The sequence below is a fragment of the Seriola dumerili genome, unplaced genomic scaffold (genome assembly GCF_002260705.1).
Source record: "Seriola dumerili isolate Sdu_G_001 unplaced genomic scaffold, Sdu_1.0 BDQW01000110.1, whole genome shotgun sequence".
Taxonomy (NCBI): domain Eukaryota; kingdom Metazoa; phylum Chordata; class Actinopteri; order Carangiformes; family Carangidae; genus Seriola; species Seriola dumerili.
Window position 1 is genome coordinate 11,272,308 of NW_019174365.1, and position 22,430 is coordinate 11,294,737.

Consider the following 22,430-nt stretch of genomic DNA (forward strand, 5'->3'; position numbering starts at 1 on the left):
GAGAGGTGATAACTCTGTAAGCTCTGAATGCGAGTCTATGTGAAAGGGTTAGATGACATTGATGAAGTGGTAGCATAAGTTTGAAATTTCATGGTTATAGAGAGGATAAAGTATGTTTCGACCTGACAATTTTATTTAAAAAGAGGAGATACTGGATAAAAATCGAGAAAGTGAGGAAGAGATGGATAAAGCTGGATAACGGATAAAGTATTCAGCTCTGGAACAAAGTGTGCATCTGCAGGCAGCTTCGCTTTGAAAGATGTATCTCAAGAGATGCATGAATGAAACTATACGAGGGGATATGCTGGAGGGGTTGGCAGTGTTATAGCTGCTGCTGTGCTCACTGCAAATCATTGAAGACATATTTCACGCTTTGAAACATGTGGCAATTTCTTTACACCTGTAGGTCAGCTGTCAGCATCATAAAGAAGCTACAACATCAGAGCGAGAAAGGTGCAATTTGCGAGACATTTCTTGATATGTCGAGCAGCTGTTGCTTGGGAGGTCCACAAGTTAAATATTTACTTGATGAGTTAGCCTGATGAGAGGAAAATGACTGCTGTGATCAAAGTTTTCCAACCCCAGCGTATCAACAGTTCACTAGAATCAGCAAAACATATCAGGAGAAGGGGTCCCTGGAAAAAAAATAAAAAATAAAAAATGTTTGCAGCTTCACATGTGTCTATTTTGGGTCCTCAATATGGGAAAATATGAGAAGCATGCTGCAGAGCAACAATAACGCTCTGCATGCAGATCTTCTAGCTGTTTAATCTCTGCTATTAAATGTAGGCACACGCAAATATTTGGCTGGTAAACACAACCCCCCCCCCACACACACACACACACACACACCCACACACACACACATACACAAGCCCACTTCTAAGAATCTCAAAGGAGGAACAGGAGAGACAGGTTCGGGTCAAGCGGACACTGGTGTTTGCATAAAATGAGCTGTATAATGGCTGTGAGCGATGAATAACCTGATCTAGGGTAGGAATGTAGGAGTGCCACGGTCTCACACCAATCACACCTGCATGGGCAAACAGCACAGAAAAAAAAACCGTCTTGAAAATCCTTTGAGGGAGACAGCTAGTCCCACATGTATGCATGTGACACCCCCTCCACGTCCTCCTCCTTTTTCCCTCCCTCCAACATACCTCTCATTGGATTCTGGATCCACAAGATGCCCCCGATAAGGTGAGGAGATTGGCCGAGCATCCCGTGTCACCGGCTTGTCCCTTGTCACTTTTCCTCGCCTCTAATGTCCGGAGCGAGCACCTTAACTAACTGTTTAGCTGCCAATCACGGGGAGGAGCGGGTGACTTCTTCCCCGGTCCACATGTCACTCCACCTGCTGCCAGATGAGCAATCTCAAACCAGACTGGTCTTGTGGAACAGGATGAGCGCACACTCGGCGCTCTGTTGCATCACAACACAGAACAGAATCCAGAAGACAATAACAATTTCTCTGAGGATTAGTCCCTGATATGAATCTCAGCGCTGCGCGGCTCCTGTATTCCCCCCCCAGCGACCCACCCACCCAGAGGACACACAGTACCCGGCACACCGGAGATGGTTATGCAAAGAGAAAAAAAAGAAGAACTGGACGCTCCTCGGTCGCAGACCTGTTAACCAGTGCTGTCTCCAATCGCAGAGCTCACGACCAGGCGCGCGCACACAGTAACAACATAGACACAGAAAGAGGCTGCGCGTTAACACGAGTCTTTATGGTTTGTGACCATGAACCAGCGCAGTGAATACCAGCGGTTTATCATTTCACATGTACAGTGGGGTTAAGAACGAGGAGATGACCAGGACAGTGTACGTAATGCAGAGAGGCTGCAACATCACCCAGTCACAGGCTTGCACAGTTGACCCGACTGTGTCTGGGTTGAGTCAGTTCTCACCACACAGCTCACAGCTCCAGTCATCATGGTAACTGAAACTAGTGGCTATCTTTTATCTTTCTGCTAAAGCGAAAACAAAACAACACGGAAACGCCACCGTGGACAGCGCAGGGTGACGCGCCTTACCTTCAACAGCCATTGTGCTGCTCCACAGATTTGGGCATCACTCGCAAGGGAGCAGGCGAAATGTAAAACTCAACGCTCTCTCATTGTACCTTGTTTGGCGTGTTATCATCACTTTGCTGCGGGCAAGCCGGAGCGCACAGCTGCTGCCGCGCCTCAAAGGATCCTGGGAAGTGTAGGCTCGCCGCCTTATTGGGGCTACGAGGGAGTTTCATCAGTTTTGCAGAGAAGGCAGTTTGGAGGAAGACCCCCTCACCCCCCAATCTCCTCCACACTCTCCCTGTTTGTGCGTGGTGCATTTACGTGCTGAAATCACTATAATAAAGCCCACAAATATTCTCATAGTTAGGCTAATGCAGGGCATTAGCACATTCCATTAGGCTACAGTTAAACTAAAAAATGCGGTAGATTAAATACATAGCCTGCAGCAACAAGTAGGATGCAAAGGTACACTGTAAATTAATTAAAAGGCAATGAAACAAAATCACACACAGATACGCACACCCACAGTTAATAACCATGAGCCTGAGAGAATAGAAAAGTTTTCAGTTCACTTTTGCACGTGAACACAGTTGTGATAGATCTGGTCAACTAGTTTCTTTCCTTTAAGTGGTCCAAGGTAAACAAAAGCACCCTCATTAGGTTATATTTAGTTATATTTGTTTCGGGTTGTCCATCCATCCCATTCTTGAGAACACGATATCTCAGTAACAGCTTGAGAGAACTTATTCAAATTTAGCAGAAAAATTCACTTGGACTCAAGGATGAATTGATTAGATTTTGGTGGTCAAAGGTTAAGGTCACGATGACCTCATAAAACATGGTCTTGGCCTTGAGAACACAATATCTCTGGAAATCTTAAAGGGAATCCCTTCACATTTGGCACAAATTTCCCCTGGGACTCAAGGATGAACTGATTAGATTTTGGTGGTCAAAGGTCAAAGTCAGTGTGACCGCTCAAAACACTTTTTAGCCATAACTGAAGACTTCACACAGCAATTATGACAAAATTTCACACAAACGGTTCATATTTTATGTGAGTCTGGATAAATAGGGATATAACCTGAAACTAGTCTGAGTGGCGAAGGCATACAACCGCAAGCCTTTAAGTTAGGCTAGGCTTACTGTCTCACGGCTCCAGCTTCCTCCTCATAACTAATGCTTTGCAAGAAAACAAATAAGTGTATTTCCCAGAAAACTCAGTGTACTTAAAATGCATACAGGAACCAGGAACTACTTGCAGACAGTGGTGTTCACCAGGAACATAAAACAGGTCATCAGGCAGTTTGCTCAGTGGAACAGGTCCAAACTAACTCTAAGCATTTTCACCAGATCAGGATCATAATCTGGGCGCAGTTACAAAACCACCATCAGGTGACCTCAGGAAAACTGACTAGATAATAGCTAGAGGTAATCTACCAATAATCCTATAAATCAGTGTCTATACCATGTACACAGCATATAGGCAGTGAGTTTAAGGTTTTGTTTATTCTTCTATCCTGTTTTGCTGGGGCCGAGCACAATGAGGCTACCGCTTTCTAGTATTATGTAACATAATCATCGCTTTGTGCGTCTGAATTATCCTCTACATCCATAGATTCAGCTTCGTTGATGTTCTTTTCGCACTCAGCTGGCAAAGGCAGTAAAACAGTAGCTTATTTTTACAGTGACGGTGTCTAAGTGTGCACACCGTAATTATCTATGAAGTGACAGCTACAGTAAATCCTTGTAAATCCTCTTCGGTCCACAAATTAAATAGAACAATTTCAACATGACACACCCTGCTGTCTGAAGAAAGGAGAAGAACAGCAGATTGTGCAGTGTGTTATTACTTATTCAACGTGTTAATGGAGCGTGCAACATTTCTTCTTTATTGTGTGATATCTGTCTTTGAATAATGTTGGACACTGAGGGTAGAGACAGTATTAGACATAAATAAAATCCACCAACTGAGGTCATGTAGTCATTAAAGTGAGTAAGTTCAAATGAAAGTGTAAGGCTGTGGTATCTCCACAGTGAGACCAGTGTTACAGGTATTGCAAGTTGGAAGCAGATAAACAAAACCAAGTGTTACGTTCAACCCGTTGTCTGTCCATCTGTTACAGTCTGCCTCACTCGTGTGTTGTCACTAATATTTATGTAATAGTACGAGGAAGTCTGTCTGTCTTTTTCAGCCTATTTTTTCTGTATGGAGCGAACCGTAACACACACCAGCTCACACACAGGTGCGGCTGTCGGTATGTTGGAGTGTTTTTCTGACTTCTTCCTGAATTCCTCTTTTGTTTTAAAGTATGTTCAGCATGTCTGAGTTCCCCGTGTAAGTTACAGTTAATGTTAGTATGTAAGCTGGTGCATGCGTGGTTGAGCTTCGTCTTCCTGCCTGTCATAATGGATGAAGAAGGAAATTGGGGTGACTCGTGAGTTCTTAGATTGGTATGCAAAAAAATAATAATTCAAAACAAAGGACAGAAACTGAAAAGAAATTGCAACAAAAACATTTCTTGTGAAAAAGTGTAATCATAGCGCCTACTGTGTCGAGGAAGGCAGTGAAACATACTCACATCTCTGCAATTAATGATCTTCTTTGGCTATTTTAAAACCATATTGAGCAATTTGTCCAGCACAACAATGTGGAACTCCAGGAAACTGGCATGAACATAATTATCGAATGCCAACATGGAGGGCTCATTCAGGAAAGACTTAAGACAAGCCTGACAAATAAATGACGACTATAATAATGGAGTCCAAGACGATAGCTACATTTAGTGCAACGATGGAAAGGAGAAAACTTTTTACTTTCTTCAGGCAATGACCTCTGTGACCTCAGATTGTCACACTGACAGCTCCCTACACTAAAATCAAAGCATTACTCTTACAATTTGACATATTCATCAGAATAGTTATAATCAAATCTTTTTTTTTTTAAGAGTTTTTATTGGCAGCCTTCATGGCAAAAACTGAATAAGTTAGGGTTAGAGTTATGGCCGTGACACAGTTAGTTTAGCTTGTCATAAAGAATGGACGCAGTGGGAAATTCCTAGTCTGGCTCTGTTCAAAGGAAATAAGTCAGCATACCATCACCTCTGAAGCTGACTATTAACACTCAGGCATGGAACCATGCCAAGAAATACTTACTACAGATATTCAACACCTGCAAATAACTCCCCATGAAATTAAACCTTTGTTTTGGTTTCCCCATGCCTCCAGTCTTATTCCAAAGACAAACTAATCTTGTCCTGAAGCCAGCTTTCTATTTAATGGACAGGTATGAGGGTGGTATTAATCTTCTCATTTAACCCATGGAAAAAAAAAAAAAAAAAAAGCAGTATTTCCCAAAATGTCACACTATTGCGTTAATGCCTGGAGAATGCCGGGTGATGCCTCTCAGAAATACCAGTAGTAATTATAGTTTGTGTTTCCTGGTTGAAACCAAGAAGCCTGAAGGTACTTTAACTTCATGTATACAAAATAAAAAACAAATGCACAATGACGATGTTTTGATTTTTGATTTTTATTCAACATTTCTTATACATATCAAATATGTAAAAGTGAATAATGTGCACAAATGTAAAGATAAAATACACATGTGGGGGTATTTTATTCTCTAAGTTGTTCTTTTAAAAGACACAAAATAAATCATGAAAGCAAGAATAAGGTCAGCTGATGTAGGCTACAACAACAGAATGCACTCTGGTACTCTGTGGTTGCTGAAATGTGTGGTTTAAATAAGTCCTCTCAACCTATACAGACTGCGATTTCTGTGTTTATCAGTATCTAAGTATACGCACAATAACTGGGTCACAGGAAGATAAGTGAAAAATACTTCTGGAAAATTACCCTGTAGTAACTTTTTTAGATGTAAGTGTTTTAGAATTCTGGGAAAGAGGGATATTCAAAGTTCAAAGCCCACAGAACGTTTTGCTAACACACAATAAATCAACAAGAGATGATAGACATTTAATTTTACTTTATTTAATGATTTATATGTCTGTCACAGTGGAAATGTTAATAACAGTTAATTACAGTTTACTGACCTGATTAGGACATGAGATAATGAAATATTACTCCACTAAATACACTAAAATTACAATTCACAAACAGAAGTAGTAAGAAAAAAAATGTTATATTAGAAATGATTCATTATGTGTTTGGTGGTACAATAACTTCATTCTTTCACATTAATGGCCAAATGTTGGCGACTAACTCCTAACTCCTGTTCTCCTCCTCAGTATCCAGCAGTGCTGTTTACAGCTGGATCTACGACACCCCAGTGTGCTCCGATGGAGGTGATGGCTCCATGGACCCGGCCGCTGATGAAGCGCAGCTCAGCTTCACTGTGGGTGGGGTACATGTTGAAGGAGCGGCCCGAAGGCTGGCCTGCACGCAGCGTGCGACCCCTGTTAGAGGTGAACACCACTGACTGCAGGTAGTGAGCATATTTTCCAGAAATCTGGATGATGGCCTCGCCTTCAAACAGCTCCATTTCTTGGGGCTGGCCGTATTGGTAGCCAACAATGGGAGACCACAAGAAGCCGTAGCGGAACTGGAAGCTGAAGAAGGAAAAATAGACAAATGTATCACAATGGAGAAGTAATGTATCCATACTACTTTAATTCATATGGCCCTTGTTAACAAAAAAAAAACGCAGGTAAACTTTACAGCATATCAGCATATCATCGACATACACATATTGTTGATTTTGGCCTCTTAATGAGATTTATTGATGATAAGGAAATATAGAATAACACCGGCCTTGTCCTTTCGCATATCATTTGCCCTACAACAAAAAATACTATACAAGACTGAATCATTACTTTATTTGTTATCATTATCCAGAAACTACAACACCAAATTAAAAATATTGAATATTCACCCATAGATGTAGTTGTTGTTGGCCTCCCACACTCGGACAGCCGTGATACGGCCCTCTCCAGTCAGACTGTAAGAGGTGCCACTCCCTGACCCCACGGCTGGGGAGAAGGAGTAGTACTGAGGTTGGACTGCAAAAACAAAGAGATGCAAACATTAACTGACGGAAAATTGTCTTTTATTTTAATTTATTTGATCTTATGTTTAATTTTGTTTGTCTGGTACAAATATGTATAAATCAAATTTAATTACAGTAAATTATTATGTGTAGTGTTTGCTCAGTAAAGTGTTTTCAAACATATCTGATTATCTGCAAAAGATGTGCATTAAACTGAACTGTTAAACAAGCATAAGCTATTTTTTATGAGCATATTACATGTCAACAGACTATTAAACTGTGATTAATGTGATAAATGAAACTTACCATCAGCTAACACACAAGCTGTGAGCAGAGTGAAGAGGACAACGTGGTACATTCTGTCAAACAAATTGATAATGGGGCAGAGTTATTGAACCAGGAATTATTTTTACCCAGCAATTATTGAGTTTATATTGAACACAGGGAGGATCTGGATTTTTACCTGTTTAATTTATTCCTTGCAAGATGATCAAGAGATACCTGTAGAGAATTAAATAAAAAAATGAGAATTTAATGTCACGTTCAGTATTTGTAACATAACATTGTAACCTTTTTTTTCATATTTTAAATTTTTTTCAGATAACAATTTGACAATCGACAAATGATCTATTAATTGATATCAATAAACAGCAGAAGATCAAAATAAACACAGACTTACAGATCAATTTTCCAAGTGTGCTGTAATGTAGTCAGGGCTTCAACATCAGTGTGTGCAGCTTCACCTCCTCTCAGAGTTTTGTGTCTACCTGTGCAGAAGCTCTTGTTTTTATAGCATCTTGATTCATTAATGAGGATATGTTTAATTGTCTTTACCATAAACAGATACAGATTTCCTGGTTGACATGAATTCAAAGAAATACGTGAATAAACACGATGCCTTCCTGTTATTTCACAGTAAACGTCACAGTGTGTTTGAATGATGTGGAAAATGTGGTAAGATCAGTTGATCATTATGAGAGAGGGAATGTGAGCCTCTGCCAACTGAAGCATTGTTCTATTCTTGTTCTATTAATAAATTCCTAATTGAATTATAGGATCAAAAACCAAAAGCCTTTTACTAAACAGGTATAGTTACACTAAATGATTCATGGCAATGACTGGCTGTGTGTACAGTTTTCATCTTCAGTGACTTTGTTTCTCAACATGTCGTTCCCTGTAATACACCATGCTCAAAGGCATATTGCCTTAAACATGTTGACTTTTTTTATAGTTTGTTTTTAATTATCCAATATATATTTTAGAATTATGGTGCACAATAATATTGTTCTTGGGTAAAAAGACAGAACTGGGTTACAGGAGAATATAACAAGGTTAAGGAAAATTACCCTGTAGGAATTTTTTTAGATGTAAGTTTTATTAACTGCGTAATACATACAAGTGTTTTTCTCATGAATAAAGAATTTGGGGAGAGAGGGATAATCTGGGAAACATATGAAATAACGTTGTGTCATAAACAAAGATAAAACTACTACAGAAATACTGGAATACAGAAATATTTGGGGAAAATCATAGGAAGACTGTGAAATACAGACTAATGCATAATATGTAAATAAAATGGAACCCCACAATCCAAACCCTCATTATCATTTCTCAACAGTACAATTTGATTTAAAGAAAGGCCACTGGCCAATCTTCACATCACATACATTAGCAATATTTGCAACAACAAAGTCACCAAAAGTGACAAACCTGATGCAGCAATACATTTTTCACATCTTTTCCGAAGTTCCATACAATACATAAAGTATGACCTGCTAAATGTCTCCATACTAACAGCCAAAACTCAAGTAACAAGCATAAACCTCATACATGGCTGCACCCAGATAAGTCCAGGGCAGAACTTGTTTCTCAGTCCGACCATGTGACTCGTCCTTTCTGCATGTGGACACATGGGGGGATGCAATCATACACAACAAAAGGTTAATGCTAATTTCATATGCTAGAATTAAATCCCCCTTTCAGTACAATGGATGGCGCCACTCGGCCAGGCGTGCCAAAACACTTTTTTATAAACTTCAATTTAATAGAAAATAATCTCAAAAAAACAACAGCACAATGTGCTGTCAACATAAAAATAAATGGGGTGTTGTCACACAAGCATGAGCACTGACAGGGAAAGTCCATTTCTAATTTTATTGTTTGCACTGTAAACTGCTGGAAATGAGAAAATATTTGTATTGATGCATAACGCAGTAACTTTAATAAGGAAAATGGTAGTGGATCAATACGAGGCATTGTACTAAAGTACTGACCAATTATAGATATCAAACATTAAAATGAAAGGAATTAGAATAAAAGGTCTGCCTCTAATACTATGAGGCCTTAAATAAAGGCCTGTTAGCTTCTGCAGTTGAGGTAAATGAAGGCCCTGGTCATAATTTGAAGAAATGCTATAAAACTGATTTGGACAGTTCATGCCAAATCATTTTGGAAGAGCAACAGCTAATAAGAAAAGTCCATCACTCACCACTCACTAACCAATGGTGTAACTGTGAGGTTTTAGTGTAGAGCTGAACCCACAGAAAAGAACACAGAATGGTGGTAAAGCTAATCTTTTATTGTAAATTATGTAGATTGTGGGGGATGGCAGAGGTTGGGCACACAGACATGAATCCCTTAGAGCTGGGGAGGCAGGTGAGGCAAACAGACATGAATCCAAGCAGAGGCCTGAACTACGAAGCAAGTTCAAGTAGAGTAAAAGCATCGCCACTGTCAGAAATCCTGTCTGATTTAAGAATATTTGTTCAATTAAAATTAAGCTATAATAGTTATTATATAGGCTTTTTATTTAGTGTGATAAAATCTCAGTGCATTTTTTTTTTTAAAGCTTTATTTTAAAACCAGAGTGAACACATGGAAAGACCCAAACAGACTAGACTAGGCCGGGTCGAGCGTGGCAGGCGGCAGGGTTGACGGCGTAAGGATGTGCATGTGACGGAACGATCTGGTGAAGAATGGTGAGAATGGCTCCTTTGTACTGCAGCGGGTTGTGGAGTTGATTGCATGATGAGAAGCAGGTGGGTATGGAGACTGGAGGGAGCAGGAACAAGGAAACCAGGCTCAGCTGACACACACACACACACACACACACACACACACACACACACACACACACACACACACACACAGAAATATAGACACAGAGGACAAACTAAGGACAAACAAACACATGAGGGAGGGGAAAACAGCAGAACACAAGAGGGAAAGAAAAAGGACCACGAGGTCGTAATCCTAACAGTAACTTCATCTCTCAGCTCTATTATTCCCTGAGCCATGGACATTATGTGGCCTGTGGCTGATCCTGCAGAAATGGGAGGTAAAAGCAACATAAAACATCCCAACAAAGTTCCTGAACAATAACTGTCTCACACAAAACACCATCACCTGACATTTAATGGTTGTGGTCCTGCAGGGCAGCCTGTGCTTTGAGACAGGGTTACAGTTTTTTGTGTGACAGCTAGCTAAAGTATGCTGTTGCTACCGGTCGCTGCTGAGTAAGCCGATGTCTGTAGATTTTTAATGATATCACGTGTGTGCTGCAAGTAGTCAGTACACTTACCTTGTGTTTTGCCTCTACTGTAGAAAATATATTACATTCATACAGAGAGTGAATGTCTCCCAGTACTTTAAATAAGAAATTAACTATCAAATGTGAATAATTGACTAACGTATTACCTTTTATTAAGTTCATTACAAAGGGTCTTAATTCCAGCTGAGAGCCCACAGATCTTCAAACAAAAGCAGGGAGCAAAATATTACCTTCAGCTATTCATACATTACTGTATGAAAATACATTACGATCCTGTACATTATTCCTCCAGACTTCCCTCTTTTTACTGACACATAATGAATAAACAAGTGACGAGAGACATTTAATTTGACTTTATTTAATGGTTTGTATGTTTGTCATACTGGAAATGTTAATTACAGTTTACTTGCCTGATAAGGACATAAGAAAAAGACACAATTAAAATAAAAATGACAATTTACTAACAGAAGCACAAAGAAAAAACAAGAGGAAATATCAGAAATCATTGATTATGTGTATGATGGTACTTAGAAATGGAAATACTACTACAGAATATACATAGGTGTACTTGTTTATTCAATCAGATCAAAGTTTGGAAACTTTTCCTTCACATTAATGGCCAAATGTTGGCGACTAACTCCTAACTCCTGTTCTCCTCCTCAGTGTCCAGCAGTGCTGTTTACAGCTGGATCTACGACACCCCAGTGTGCTCCGATGGAGGTGATGGCTCCATGGACCCGGCCGCTGATGAAGCGCAGCTCAGCTTCACTGTGGGTGGGGTACATGTTGAAGGAGTGGCCCGAAGGCTGGCCTGCACGCAGCGTGCGACCCCTGTTAGAGGTGAACACCACTGACTGCAGGTAGTGAGCATATTTTCCAGAAACCTGGATGATGGCTTCGTCGTCAAACAGCTCCATCTCCAGAGGATTGCCGGACTGGTAGCCAACAACAGAAGACCAGACGAAGCCGTAGCGGAACTGGAAGCTGAAGAAGGAAAAATAGACAAATGTATCACAATGGAGAAGTAATGTATCCATACTACTTTAATTCATATGGCCCTTGTTAACAAAAAAAAACTGCAGGTAAACTTTACAGCATATCAATATTACATATATGTTTTAAGTCAATCCCTCACACATCCCCCTTCTGACTTCACTGCTCACTAGTCCATGTTAATCCACAACTGACAGTAGTCCTTGACAAATCCACTATTCATTACTGACATTGTTGGTTTTGGCCTCTTAATGAGATTTGTTGACAATAAGAAGAACATAGAATGACACCAATATGTGTATAATGAAAACTGCAAAACCAGATGAAAAATACTGAATATTCACCCATAGATGTAGTTGTTGTTGGCCTCCCACACTCGGACAGCCGTGATACGGCCCTCTCCAGTCAGACTGTAAGAGGTGCCACTCCCTGACCCCACGGCTGGGGAGAAGGAGTAGTACTGAGGTTGGACTGCAAAGACAAAGAGATACAAACATTAACTGACAGAAAATTGTCTTTTATTTTATTTTATTTGATCTTATGTTTAATTTTGTTTGTCTGGTACAAATATGTATAAATCAAATTTAATTACAGTAAATTATTATGTGTAGTGTTTGCTCAGTAAAGTGTTTTCAAACATATCTGATTATCTGCAAAAGATGTGCATTAAACTGAACTGTTAAACAAGCATAAGCTATTTTTTATGAGCATATTACATGTCAACAGACTATTAAACTGTGATTAATGTGATAAATGAAACTTACCATCAGCTAACACACAAGCTGTGAGCAGAGTGAAGAGGACAACGTGGTACATTCTGTCAAACAAATTGATAATGGGGCAGAGTTATTGAACCAGGAATTATTTTTACCCAGCAATTATTGAGTTTATATTGAACACAGGGAGGATCTGGATTTTTACCTGTTTAATTTATTCCTTGCAAGGTGATCAAGAGATACCTGGTGACGATGAAATGAAAAAAATCAGAATGTAATTGTAACATTCACAGTTTGCAGTCTGAGGATCAAAATAAACAAGTACTTACAGATCAAGCTTCTAAATGTGCCGTAATGTTGTCAGGGCTTCAACATCAGTGTGTGCAGCTTCACCTCCTCTCAGCGTTCTGTGTCTTCCTGTGCAGAAACCATTGTTTTTATATCAGTTTGTGAGGCATTCCTGAGCACATGCTTAATTGTCTGCACTGCAAGCAGACACAGATTTACTTCCTGGTTAACATGGATTCAAAGAAATGCATTAATAAACATGGTGCTTCCCTCCTATCTGACTGTAAACTTCAAAGTTTGTTTGAGTGATCGGAAAAAATGTGGCATGATCAGTTGATCGTGACTAGGTGATGGAGGAAATGCAAGCTTGGGGCAACTGAAGTTTTGACGCAATACATTTTTCACATCTTTTCTGAAGTTCCATACAATAATATAAATTATGACCTGCTAAATGTCTCCATACCAACAGCCAAAACTCAAGTAAGAAGCAAAAACCTAGAACTTGTTTCCCTGTCCGCCCATGTGACTCGTCCATTCTGCATGTGGACACATGGGGTATGCAATCATACACAACAAATGGTAATAATAATTTAACATGCCAGAATTAAATCCCCCCTTCAGTACAATGGATAACGCCACTTGGCCAGGTGGCACGCATTATTTATCAACTTCAAGTTAATAGAAAATGATCTGAAAAGCAACAGCACAGACAAGTTTGTCAGACAAGCACGAGCACTGACAATGAAAGTCAATTTCTGATTTTATTGTTTGCATTATAAACTGTTCCATCATCAAAAATGGAAGGTAACAGCAACAAAAAACATCCCTGAACAATAACTGTCTCACACAAAACACTGTCACCTGACATTTAATGGTTGTGGTCCTGCAGGGCAGCCTGTGCTTTGAGAGAGTGTTACATTCTTTGTATGACAGCTAGCTAAATATAATGTTGCTACTGTGTAAACCGAGGCTTATAGACTTTTAGTCAAATTACGTCAGCTTCAAGAGGCTAGGACACCCATCTTGTATTTTGTCTCCACTGAAGAAAATACATTCATATAGAAAGTGAATGTCTCCCAACTACTTTAATAAAATTCACTTTTTAAAGAGTTTTTTAGCTCCAGTTCAGGGACCACAGATCTTCAACAAAAATAGGGAGCAAAATGTCACCTTCAGCTATTTATACATTACTGTATAAAGATACATTACTATCCTGTACATTATTCCTTTATTTAATAGTCTGTATGTTTCATACAATGCACTGGCCTGATGAAGACATAAGATAAAGACACATTATAAATTAAAATGACAATTTTCCAACAGAAGATCAAAGAAAAAACACAAGGCAATATCAGGAATGATTAACTATGTGTATGGTTGTACATTATCATTTCAGAGACTTATGAAAATACTACTACAGAGTATACACTGTTGTACCTTTGATTAAATTATTATTTTTATGTTTAGAAATTTTGAAAGCTTTGTTATCTCATTAATGGCCAAATGTTGGCAACAAACTCCTATTTGTTCTCCTCCTCAGTGTCCAGCAGTGCCGTTTACAGCTGGAGCTACAATGGCCCAGTGTGCTCCGATGGAGGTGATGGCTCCATGGACCCGGCCGCTGATGAAGCGCAGCTCGGCTTCACTGTGGGTGGGGTACATGTTGAAGGAGTGGCCTGAGGGCTGGCCTGCACACAGCGTGCGACCCCTGTTAGAGGTGAACACCACTGACTGCAGGTAGTGAGCATATTTTCCAGAAATCTGGATGATGGCCTCGCCTTCAAACAGCTCCATCTCTTGGGGCTGGCCGTATTGGTAGCCAACAATGGGAGACCACAAGAAGCCGTAGCGGAATTGAAAGCTGATGAATGAAGGGGAAAATAGACAAATTCAGTGTAAGAGGGCATTTCCAATAATTGCTGCTTATAATGTTGCATTAAGAAAACAACAGTAGATGCATTTACAGATCATCATCGAGTGAAGCAAGTCACTCTATTAAATATAAGTATTTGATATTCACCCTCTTATGTAGTTAGAGTACGACTCCCACACTCTCACAGCTGTGATCCCTCCCTCTCCAGTGATAGTGTACGGGTTGCCGCGTCCTGAGCCCACTGGTGTGGAGAAGGAATAGTACTGAGGCTGGGCTGGAAGAGGAAGAGATACAAATATATCATGAATCAGTTAACACGAGTAAAACTTTTAAACAGCAGTGTCATAAAAAAAAAAGCAGAGGCAAGGATATACTTTATTTTTAAATGAAATCTTCTTAGCATACTTGCAAGATACACACATTGATTGTATGAGCATGCCTAAAAGGAACAATGTTTAAGGTTGCACACACACCTCTGCTATCTTACTCTATATTTATGCCCCAATAAACTTTATAAACAAAAGAATAACACATTGTAAAGTACTATGGATTTTGATCGACCCATTCCTAATATTCATAATGGTTCTATATGTTCATCCTCAGAATTACAATTAACTGATAAATATTACAAATACTGCACAGGACAAGTTGCCTTAGAATGGTACTATTTCCAAACTATGTTTACTGATGCAGTATCTCTGTTGCTTGTTGAATTTTAACACCCATATGACTAATAAGAAATAAACATGAATAAATGGACACTTACCATCAGCTAAAGCAGAGGCTACAAGAAGAGCAAAGATGGCAACAAAGAACATTCTGTGAAAAAAAGATAAGATTATTTAACTCTGCATCTCATTTGCGAGCGATTATTGTCTACTGTTGGAAGAATGAAAACACTGACTTCTCACCTGTCTGATTTGTAGTTTCCTCTGTGATAAAAATATACCTTAAGCAAACCAGACAGAAAATGTAAGCATGTTAATAATCAGGGTTTTGTTTGCTCTAAATTCAGCATTTCAGAATAACAGTTTCTAACTTTGTCTAGTTTTGGTTGCCTATATCATTATCTTGGAAAAGAGATTACTTAGGTTCAACAACTGGTAAAATCAATGGAAAAAGTAATACTCACAGTTCAAGTGTGCATTAGAGTTAAGCGAAGCTGAAGCATCAATGTGTAGCAAAACACTCTGGTAGTACTGTACTTATAGTACGAGTAACCGGAAAAAAAAAAACACTTTAACGGTCCTTCCTATAAGCGGATACAGTAACTGCCGGTTAATCAGACAAAAAGATGTGGGTGTGTTTTTGCTTTTTTATTATTGATAGCATGGCAGGAATTTTTTTCTGTGTCAACATGTCAACAGTCTTCTGATGCTAGCAGTGATGTTTACAGCTGGATATACAACACCCCAGTGAACAATCAGCAGTATGTTTATGTCATCCTACTTTCAAATTTTACTGTACTGTGTGTAAGCTTTGTGACTGTAATTATGATAAACCTGTGTAGATAACTAACATGTGAAACTGACAAATAGCATGTTCCTTCACAAATAAGAAACTGAATACCCCAAGTTTTGCTTTAGCTAGCACCAAGCTACTTTAGCTTTGATGGGACTTGTCTTAACTTCTCTCCTTAAGAAAACTGGAAACATGCAGACTATTCAGTTTGGTATGGATGTTCAGTCAATGGGAGGGTCATACTGAAATGTTCCACTGATCAGATTCAATTCCTGCAAAACATCTGTCTACAAGGAAACAAATGCATCATCACTTGTCGTAGACTGATTCATGTGCTCAGCATTCTTGCAGGAAGTGACAGCCTTTTTACGTTTCATGTCATGACCTTTATGTATAACATTACGTGTGACTGGCGTTACCACCTCATGAGAAATTTAATCTGCACATACCTCATCTCTATTTACTTCACGGATCAATGTTTCTGTAAAGAAACGTCCTGGAAACCAGTTCTTGAGGCTGGAATTCATCAAAACTCTCTAAACATCTATCTGTGATAATAAAATAAAATATACAGTAACTACACTATCATGTGCTACGATTTTCCATGACCATTGATAATTCAAGTCTAACTCGAAAATGTAACTGCAGCTGAAGAGTACCACTCCATCTGATGTACGGGTTGTGGGGTTGTGTTGTTGTTGAGAATTATTAAATTCAGATTCCTCCATCAATCACTCACACACACACACACACACACACACACACACACACACACACACACACACACACACACACACACACACACTGTGTAGGTGGACATGTAACATACAATGTTTTTCAACAACAGTGTCCAAAAATAGCATCGTCCCCTCTAGGCTCTTTGCTAATGCTAGCAAGCCGACTTTTGAAAAAAGTGGCGGTAGATGTATATCTCTTTTTCTGAATTTCAGTCTCTCTGATATCATTTTCTTTTTTTCATCTCTCTCTTTGCTGCTCCACTGCTCCAACCTTTGTTTTCCATGATGTTTTAAGAAGCACAGTTTCTCACCCAGCTGGTCAGCTAAATTCTTATTTGCAAATAACGTAACTCTGTATTCATTTGTTTGTATTTCAACAAAAACACTCAGAATTGATCAAATCTGATTGAAAGAAAAAAATGATGAGACTTAGCTTCTTGGGGGTTTGGAGGCCTTCTAAAGGTCAGAGGCCCCTGGGCACCGGCCCAATATCGGCCTGGTGGATAATCCATGCTTGGCCCGCTTATCCAGGAACACATAAAAAGCTTTTTTAAATTGATGAGTTTTCTTTTTTTTTTTTTATAAAGAAAATTAAGTCCATTTACTGGCCCTGTGTGTTTCTTTACGGGCCCTCTCTGTATGCCTGTCATTCATGGTGCACATATGAGCATGGTATAAAATAATTAAGGGAACACTTAATCATCACAGTATAACACCAAGTTATAACAACCTGTTCTCTTCACAGATGAGAGCAGGTTCACACTGAGCACATGTGACAGGCATGAAGGAGTCTGGAGACGCCGTGGTGAACGTTATCCTGCCTGTAACATCATCCAGCATGACCAGTTTAGCGGTGGGTCAGTGATTGTCTGGGGAGGCATATCCTTGGAGGGTCCAATGATATCCATGTCATAGCCAACGGTGCCCTGACTGCTGTTAGGTACCAGGACGAAATCCTCAGAGCGATTCTCAAGCCAGACTGTGTAGGCAGTTCCTGGATGATGAAGGCATTGATGCCATAGACTGTCCAGGAGCTCACTGATCCTCTGATCCAGGTCTGGGAGGAGATCCCCCAGGACGCCATCCGCCGATTCATCAAGAGCATGCCCAGACACTTTCGGGAGTGCATACAGGCACGCAGGGGCCATACTGGGGCAAGTTGGATCAGCCTTTGATTTAAATTTTCTACTTTGATTTTCAGTGTGATTGTGAATCCAGCCCTCAATGGGTTGATGATTTTGGTTTCCATTGACTGTTGTTGCGTCATTTTGTTCAATTGTACAATGTATATCAGTAAAGATTTTCAACTCAAAGATCCGATGTGTGATTTAAGTGTTCCCTTAATTTGTTTGAGCAATGTATATATATATATATATATTCCTGTTCTGTAACTACTGGATGCGTAAATAAGCAACTGTTTGCTATATGTGAATGTTGTGATCACAGCTAGTTATCACTATAGCTTATGATTAGACTCTTTAATGCAAGTTAATTAATGCTAGTGAATACCTAAAAAGTACAGTATGCCTGAATATGACATGCTTTTTACTGAAATTGTTTCAAAATAGAAAACAAATATCATCTTCAATTTGTCTCCAGTTTAATACTAACAGTAACTCCCAACATTAGGGGTGTTCTGTATGTCCATTTACAAACCCCGATACATTCCTCAAAAATTCAATAACTGAAAGTGAAAAGGCAAGTTTTTCCTTATCCAAAGACAGTCACAATCATCCTTTACATTAATTATAAGAACCTCAGTATAACAGGCCATGAGATGTAAAAGTGCTGTGGTCTGCTCTGTTCCCCTGCATTGTGCCTGGTACAGTGTAATGAATGCTGAGCTGCAGGAATTCAGGCAATGAAACCCAATGTGTGTTTGAATTACTGTGCTACAGTATACTGCAAAGCTGCTTGTTATGTGTTATATTAACACATCCTTAAATATCTCATTAACATAAGCCATAAAGAAAGTGCAAAAGAGGCATGTATGAATGGAAGCATAAGAAGCCAAAAGCTAGGATGTTATCTCTCTGGAGCTTCCAGAGCTTGTGAATTAGAACTTCAAAGTCTTTGGAGATTTCCCAAAATATGTGCATGACAGCTACAACTCACACATCCACAACACTGACAGGAAGAGTTTTCAAGTATCTACAAAAATAGCAGTAAAAAATTCTTTGCATAATCCACATCAACTTATCCACTAAACTTTGTAGTCTCTGTATCCCCATGTTATTGTTCTGCAAGTGTCCGCTGAACAGACCCAGGCCAAATTGTATTTTTAATCCTCCTCTTAGCTGTCTGATAATGCCTGAGGTTATTTCACAAGTTCCACAGTGCCAGCCAATTAAGCGTTAAGAGGATTTCCAGTACAACATTGACCCAGGCGTTAATATCACACCAGCAGAGTAATGATCACTCCATCATCCTGGCCCTGCCACAGCATCTCCCCTTCGAACGCAACCTTCCCATGTTTCCTGGCTCTCATCAGAATCCCCACCACCTTATCAGAGATCCGGACGTATCTGTCAAACAGCTGTCCGAATGTGATGCGGGTCTTTCCGTCTGGGTCCGGATCAGCCATAGTCCTGATCACGTAACACATGTCGGCGATCTCACGGTGGATGTGTTGCTCGGCACGTTTGGCTCTCTCCGCTGTTTTAGTACCCTCCTTGGGGCGTCCGTAACCTTCCTGACCCTTCTGGAGGCGGAGAGACATGGAGTAATCATAGTCAAAGTATTCACTGAAGGGGTTTAGTCTCTGGTTGACGGTGTGCTCTGAGGCCCAGTTCTGCCAGCGACTTTTGAGATTTCCCACGGCACTGTATTTCTTGGAGAGAGCATTGATCTTGTTGGCATCTTCAGCTTCCTTTTTGTACCTGGAAGGGATGTTGGATTACATTACAAATAAATATAAATGTACAATACACTCAATCTCTTGAGCCTACAAGGAGTAAGGGAAGTTGCAACAGTTGCAATATGCAACAGTAAGAGAGTTTTGCACCAAAAATGGAGAGGAACCAGCTGGTACCGGTTGTGAATGTAATGTCAGAAAGACATTGGACTCTAACGACTCATTAGATGATTGGAAGATATTGGATTTTGGTTACTTAACAATACAACTTAAAACCAAGAAAATATCAATGTCAGTGTCATCAGTGTTCTGTGTCAAGTTGATGTTATTATTAGATGTTGTCCTGACATCGAACTTTGTGCCTGTTTGTGGCTGTGTAACATATTGCAAAGGGCTCTGTGCTCAGCACTTTGGCGATCACATTAATGCCATTTAGTGTTTCAGTGTGGGACTTAGTGACAGCTGATAGACGTGCTGAAAATGCATCATGTCATTATGCATTATGTTTCAAAGAAAATAAAATCAGATGTGCAGAGTTTATTGTTATGATCTTTTGTGGCTGATAAATAGTACTTTACTCTCTAGTATTAGTACTTTCCAGGTGTTGAGGAGAAGGCAAACAGCAGGAATTTCATACTTGTTAACATTAACATGAGTAAGGGAGGTACTTTTTTAGTGTACTTTAGCAGTAAGCAGTAAGTTGAGATTTTGGACACAGTGTCATCACTGGCAGTTGTAGAGACACACAACTGTAATTTTGGAGCTATAAATGGCAACTTATTGCCTTGTGTGACTTCTAGCAGAAAGTATGGACACTACTATTTCGTTGCAGAATTTTTTGAGGGCACTATATAGGGGGATAGAGTGCACTACACAATAGTAAATAGGTGGTGTTTTCAGACACAGCCTTTGTGAGGACTGTGATAGCATTCTCACAGCTATAGCTGCTGTGTCTCACTGGGGTCGTGTAAAGGTGGCAGACATCCATCATAATGTGGCAAAGTGGAGTGCCACACTGATCTCTAAACAGTAATTTTACTTGTTTCCAACAAGTGGCTTCATTTCCAAGAGCTGAACATGTTCATTTAAAAGCTATCATGAAACTGTATAATGAGATTTCATCTGACCTTTAAGAATTTACCAGATGGAAGAAAATGTTATACCATTTTGTTCAGAAAAAAACTTCTCTGTTTACTGTTATACAAAATAAAGCTCACTGATACTCACGTTGGGACTGCAGGTCTTTTAATCTTCACTGCTGATTCAGAGTCTCCTTCACAGTCTTTTTGCTCTGTTTCTTCTAAAAAGTTTTCAGTTTGTGTTTCAGTGTCCAGTATGTCCAGTCTCTCCTTCTCTGTCTCAGGATGTCCACTCTCCTCCTTATCTATACTACTGGTGTCTGCCTCTCCTGGTCCTCCTCCTTCTTCCCCGAGCTTCTGCTCATTCTCCACCTGCTTCCAGCTTTTGGTCAGTGATGAAACCATGTTGGAGCACTTCCTGCGGCGCGTGGGTGAACTTTTCTTCTTCAGCAGCCTGTCAATCTCCTCTCCTGATGGCAGAGCCTCACCCTTGATCTTCTCGGTCAGGAGCTCGATGCCTGCACTTTTCTCCTGAACCCCGCTGGTCACCGTCTTCACCACCTGCTTCGTCTTGATACGAGACTCCACTGGTGGCTCAGCCGAGGTCATAACCTCCTGCACCTTCCTGTGAGGAGTTGATGTCTTTTGAGCTTCTCCAGAAGTAGTTGCATTATTTTGAGGAATTTCTGTAGGCTGGGTTTTAGAGGTAGGAGGTTTCTTGGGGACCCATGTCTTCTTGGGTTCCTCTGTTAGTCTTCCCAGTGAAGATGGAGCCCAGCCAGCGGGTTCGCTGGCCTGCTTTGTCTCGTTCGCCGTCACCCACTGCTGCCAGCTGCTCGTCAGGCCGCACACCATGCTAATTGTGCGGAGCTTCTTGATGTTCTTGTTGGTGGATGGTTTCCTCTGGGATGCCTGGCTGCTCTGTTTGTCAGACATAATCAATGTGTCAATTTAGGCACAACTAAGTGAGCTGTCAGATTTGCTACAATAAACTCATCTCCTCTCCGCTTGGATTTCTTTTTTATTGTGACTTTTTTCTCTCTCGGCTGCTGTCTACCCTCACGCTTGCAGCTACAGCTCTAAAATAGGGAGGGCAAACCCTAACATGACGGTGGAAAGTATTCGAGTCATCCCAGGCTACAGACCTGATCGTGTTTCCCTGACACTGGTCACCACTACGCACTCGTGTTTCACCACAGATTGTGGAGCTTGTAACTAGAGGTAATCTGTGAGTGCTAAGTTTAATTAGTAAGTGCACAGATACATGCAAAGATCATCAAAGACATACCACTTGATATTTGCTCTGAAAGTCCCTTATTAACTTTCTTGCTTACACAAATTTTATACTGAATCTTTTTAAACATTATATTATGATATATTATTAAAGTAAAATCCATATATACTATATGTAAAGAAAATTAAATAAGTTCTAATCAAGGGTGATAATGACTCATAAAAGACTCCCACAAACTTTGATGACCTTGTGCACTGGGAGATAATGAAGTAATCTTGTGCAGTTTTCTCTGCTGCTGAACGTGGTTTCTTCCAGGGAGCGGGTGGTGATGATGGTTGCTTACAAAAAACTTCAACCATCACTGTGTTTACAATACAAGAGGTTAGAATAGGCCCTCTGAGCAGTACTACTTCTTTTAGGGCAGGAAAATGAAACACTCAGAACTTCATATTCGACTTCAGTCCAGTACTTGGGTAAATACACTTAGTTACTTTCCACCAAGTTACATAATCTTAACAATACACTGTGAAAATAGAAATGAAAATGTTACTTAAGCATGAAATAATATATTGTATTATAAGTCATGCATTTTTGTATAATTAGCTTTTGGAATTGTACCTATTTA

General features: G+C 39.9%; 5 protein-coding genes across 5 annotated transcripts in view; all 5 read right to left on the reverse strand.

Annotated features, from left to right (window-relative positions):
- Nucleotides 1-1,244, reverse strand: part of samd12 (sterile alpha motif domain containing 12) — a 97,876-nt gene extending 96,632 nt beyond the window's left edge. The window contains exon 1 of the mRNA XM_022747718.1: nt 1,161-1,244. Coding sequence (XP_022603439.1) covers nt 1,161-1,221 — 61 coding nt within the window. The 5' untranslated portion in view covers nt 1,222-1,244. The remainder of the gene's footprint in view (nt 1-1,160) is intronic.
- A 4,363-nt stretch (nt 1,245-5,607) lies between these two features.
- Nucleotides 5,608-7,780, reverse strand: LOC111223417 (zymogen granule membrane protein 16-like). The gene is made up of 5 exons (XM_022747554.1): nt 7,700-7,780; nt 7,484-7,521; nt 7,327-7,379; nt 6,907-7,033; nt 5,608-6,583 (listed from the first exon to the last, which is right to left on the reverse strand). Exons 3-5 carry the CDS (start codon nt 7,376-7,378, stop codon nt 6,259-6,261), a joined length of 504 nt encoding a protein of 167 aa, XP_022603275.1. The 5' UTR covers nt 7,379; nt 7,484-7,521; nt 7,700-7,780; the 3' UTR covers nt 5,608-6,258.
- A 3,128-nt stretch (nt 7,781-10,908) lies between these two features.
- Nucleotides 10,909-12,695, reverse strand: LOC111223378 (zymogen granule membrane protein 16-like). Its single transcript, XM_022747488.1, has 5 exons — nt 12,609-12,695; nt 12,485-12,522; nt 12,328-12,380; nt 11,908-12,034; nt 10,909-11,554 (listed from the first exon to the last, which is right to left on the reverse strand). Exons 3-5 carry the CDS (start codon nt 12,377-12,379, stop codon nt 11,230-11,232), a joined length of 504 nt encoding a protein of 167 aa, XP_022603209.1. The 5' UTR covers nt 12,380; nt 12,485-12,522; nt 12,609-12,695; the 3' UTR covers nt 10,909-11,229.
- A 614-nt stretch (nt 12,696-13,309) lies between these two features.
- LOC111222966 (zymogen granule membrane protein 16-like) lies at nt 13,310-15,646 on the reverse strand. Its single transcript, XM_022746906.1, has 5 exons — nt 15,573-15,646; nt 15,352-15,389; nt 15,207-15,259; nt 14,588-14,714; nt 13,310-14,428 (listed from the first exon to the last, which is right to left on the reverse strand). Exons 3-5 carry the CDS (start codon nt 15,256-15,258, stop codon nt 14,104-14,106), a joined length of 504 nt encoding a protein of 167 aa, XP_022602627.1. The 5' UTR covers nt 15,259; nt 15,352-15,389; nt 15,573-15,646; the 3' UTR covers nt 13,310-14,103.
- A 2,541-nt stretch (nt 15,647-18,187) lies between these two features.
- LOC111223134 (actin-binding Rho-activating protein-like) lies at nt 18,188-21,507 on the reverse strand. Its single transcript, XM_022747162.1, has 2 exons — nt 20,720-21,507; nt 18,188-19,517 (listed from the first exon to the last, which is right to left on the reverse strand). Exons 1-2 carry the CDS (start codon nt 21,505-21,507, stop codon nt 19,034-19,036), a joined length of 1,272 nt encoding a protein of 423 aa, XP_022602883.1. The 3' UTR covers nt 18,188-19,033.
- Nucleotides 21,508-22,430: the final 923 nt, after the last annotated feature.

Excerpts from the sequence above, each read along its gene's own strand:
- LOC111223134 (XM_022747162.1), bottom strand. The coding sequence starts at position 21,507 with ATGTCTGACAAACAGAGCAGCCAGGCATCCCAGAGGAAACCATCCACC. Across the intron at positions 19,518-20,719 it reads AAAAGACCTGCAGTCCCAAC|GTACAAAAAGGAAGCTGAAG; the intron begins GTGAGTATCAGT and ends CATCCCTTCCAG.
- LOC111223378 (XM_022747488.1), bottom strand. The coding sequence starts at position 12,379 with ATGTACCACGTTGTCCTCTTCACTCTGCTCACAGCTTGTGTGTTAGCT. Across the intron at positions 12,035-12,327 it reads AGCTTGTGTGTTAGCTGATG|TCCAACCTCAGTACTACTCC; the intron begins GTAAGTTTCATT and ends TTGTCTTTGCAG. Across the intron at positions 11,555-11,907 it reads AACAACAACTACATCTATGG|CTTCCAGTTCCGCTACGGCT; the intron begins GTGAATATTCAG and ends TTCCTTCTTCAG.
- LOC111223417 (XM_022747554.1), bottom strand. The coding sequence starts at position 7,378 with ATGTACCACGTTGTCCTCTTCACTCTGCTCACAGCTTGTGTGTTAGCT. Across the intron at positions 7,034-7,326 it reads AGCTTGTGTGTTAGCTGATG|TCCAACCTCAGTACTACTCC; the intron begins GTAAGTTTCATT and ends TTGTTTTTGCAG. Across the intron at positions 6,584-6,906 it reads AACAACAACTACATCTATGG|CTTCCAGTTCCGCTACGGCT; the intron begins GTGAATATTCAA and ends TTCCTTCTTCAG.
- LOC111222966 (XM_022746906.1), bottom strand. The coding sequence starts at position 15,258 with ATGTTCTTTGTTGCCATCTTTGCTCTTCTTGTAGCCTCTGCTTTAGCT. Across the intron at positions 14,715-15,206 it reads AGCCTCTGCTTTAGCTGATG|CCCAGCCTCAGTACTATTCC; the intron begins GTAAGTGTCCAT and ends TTCCTCTTCCAG. Across the intron at positions 14,429-14,587 it reads TACTCTAACTACATAAGAGG|CTTTCAATTCCGCTACGGCT; the intron begins GTGAATATCAAA and ends TTCATTCATCAG.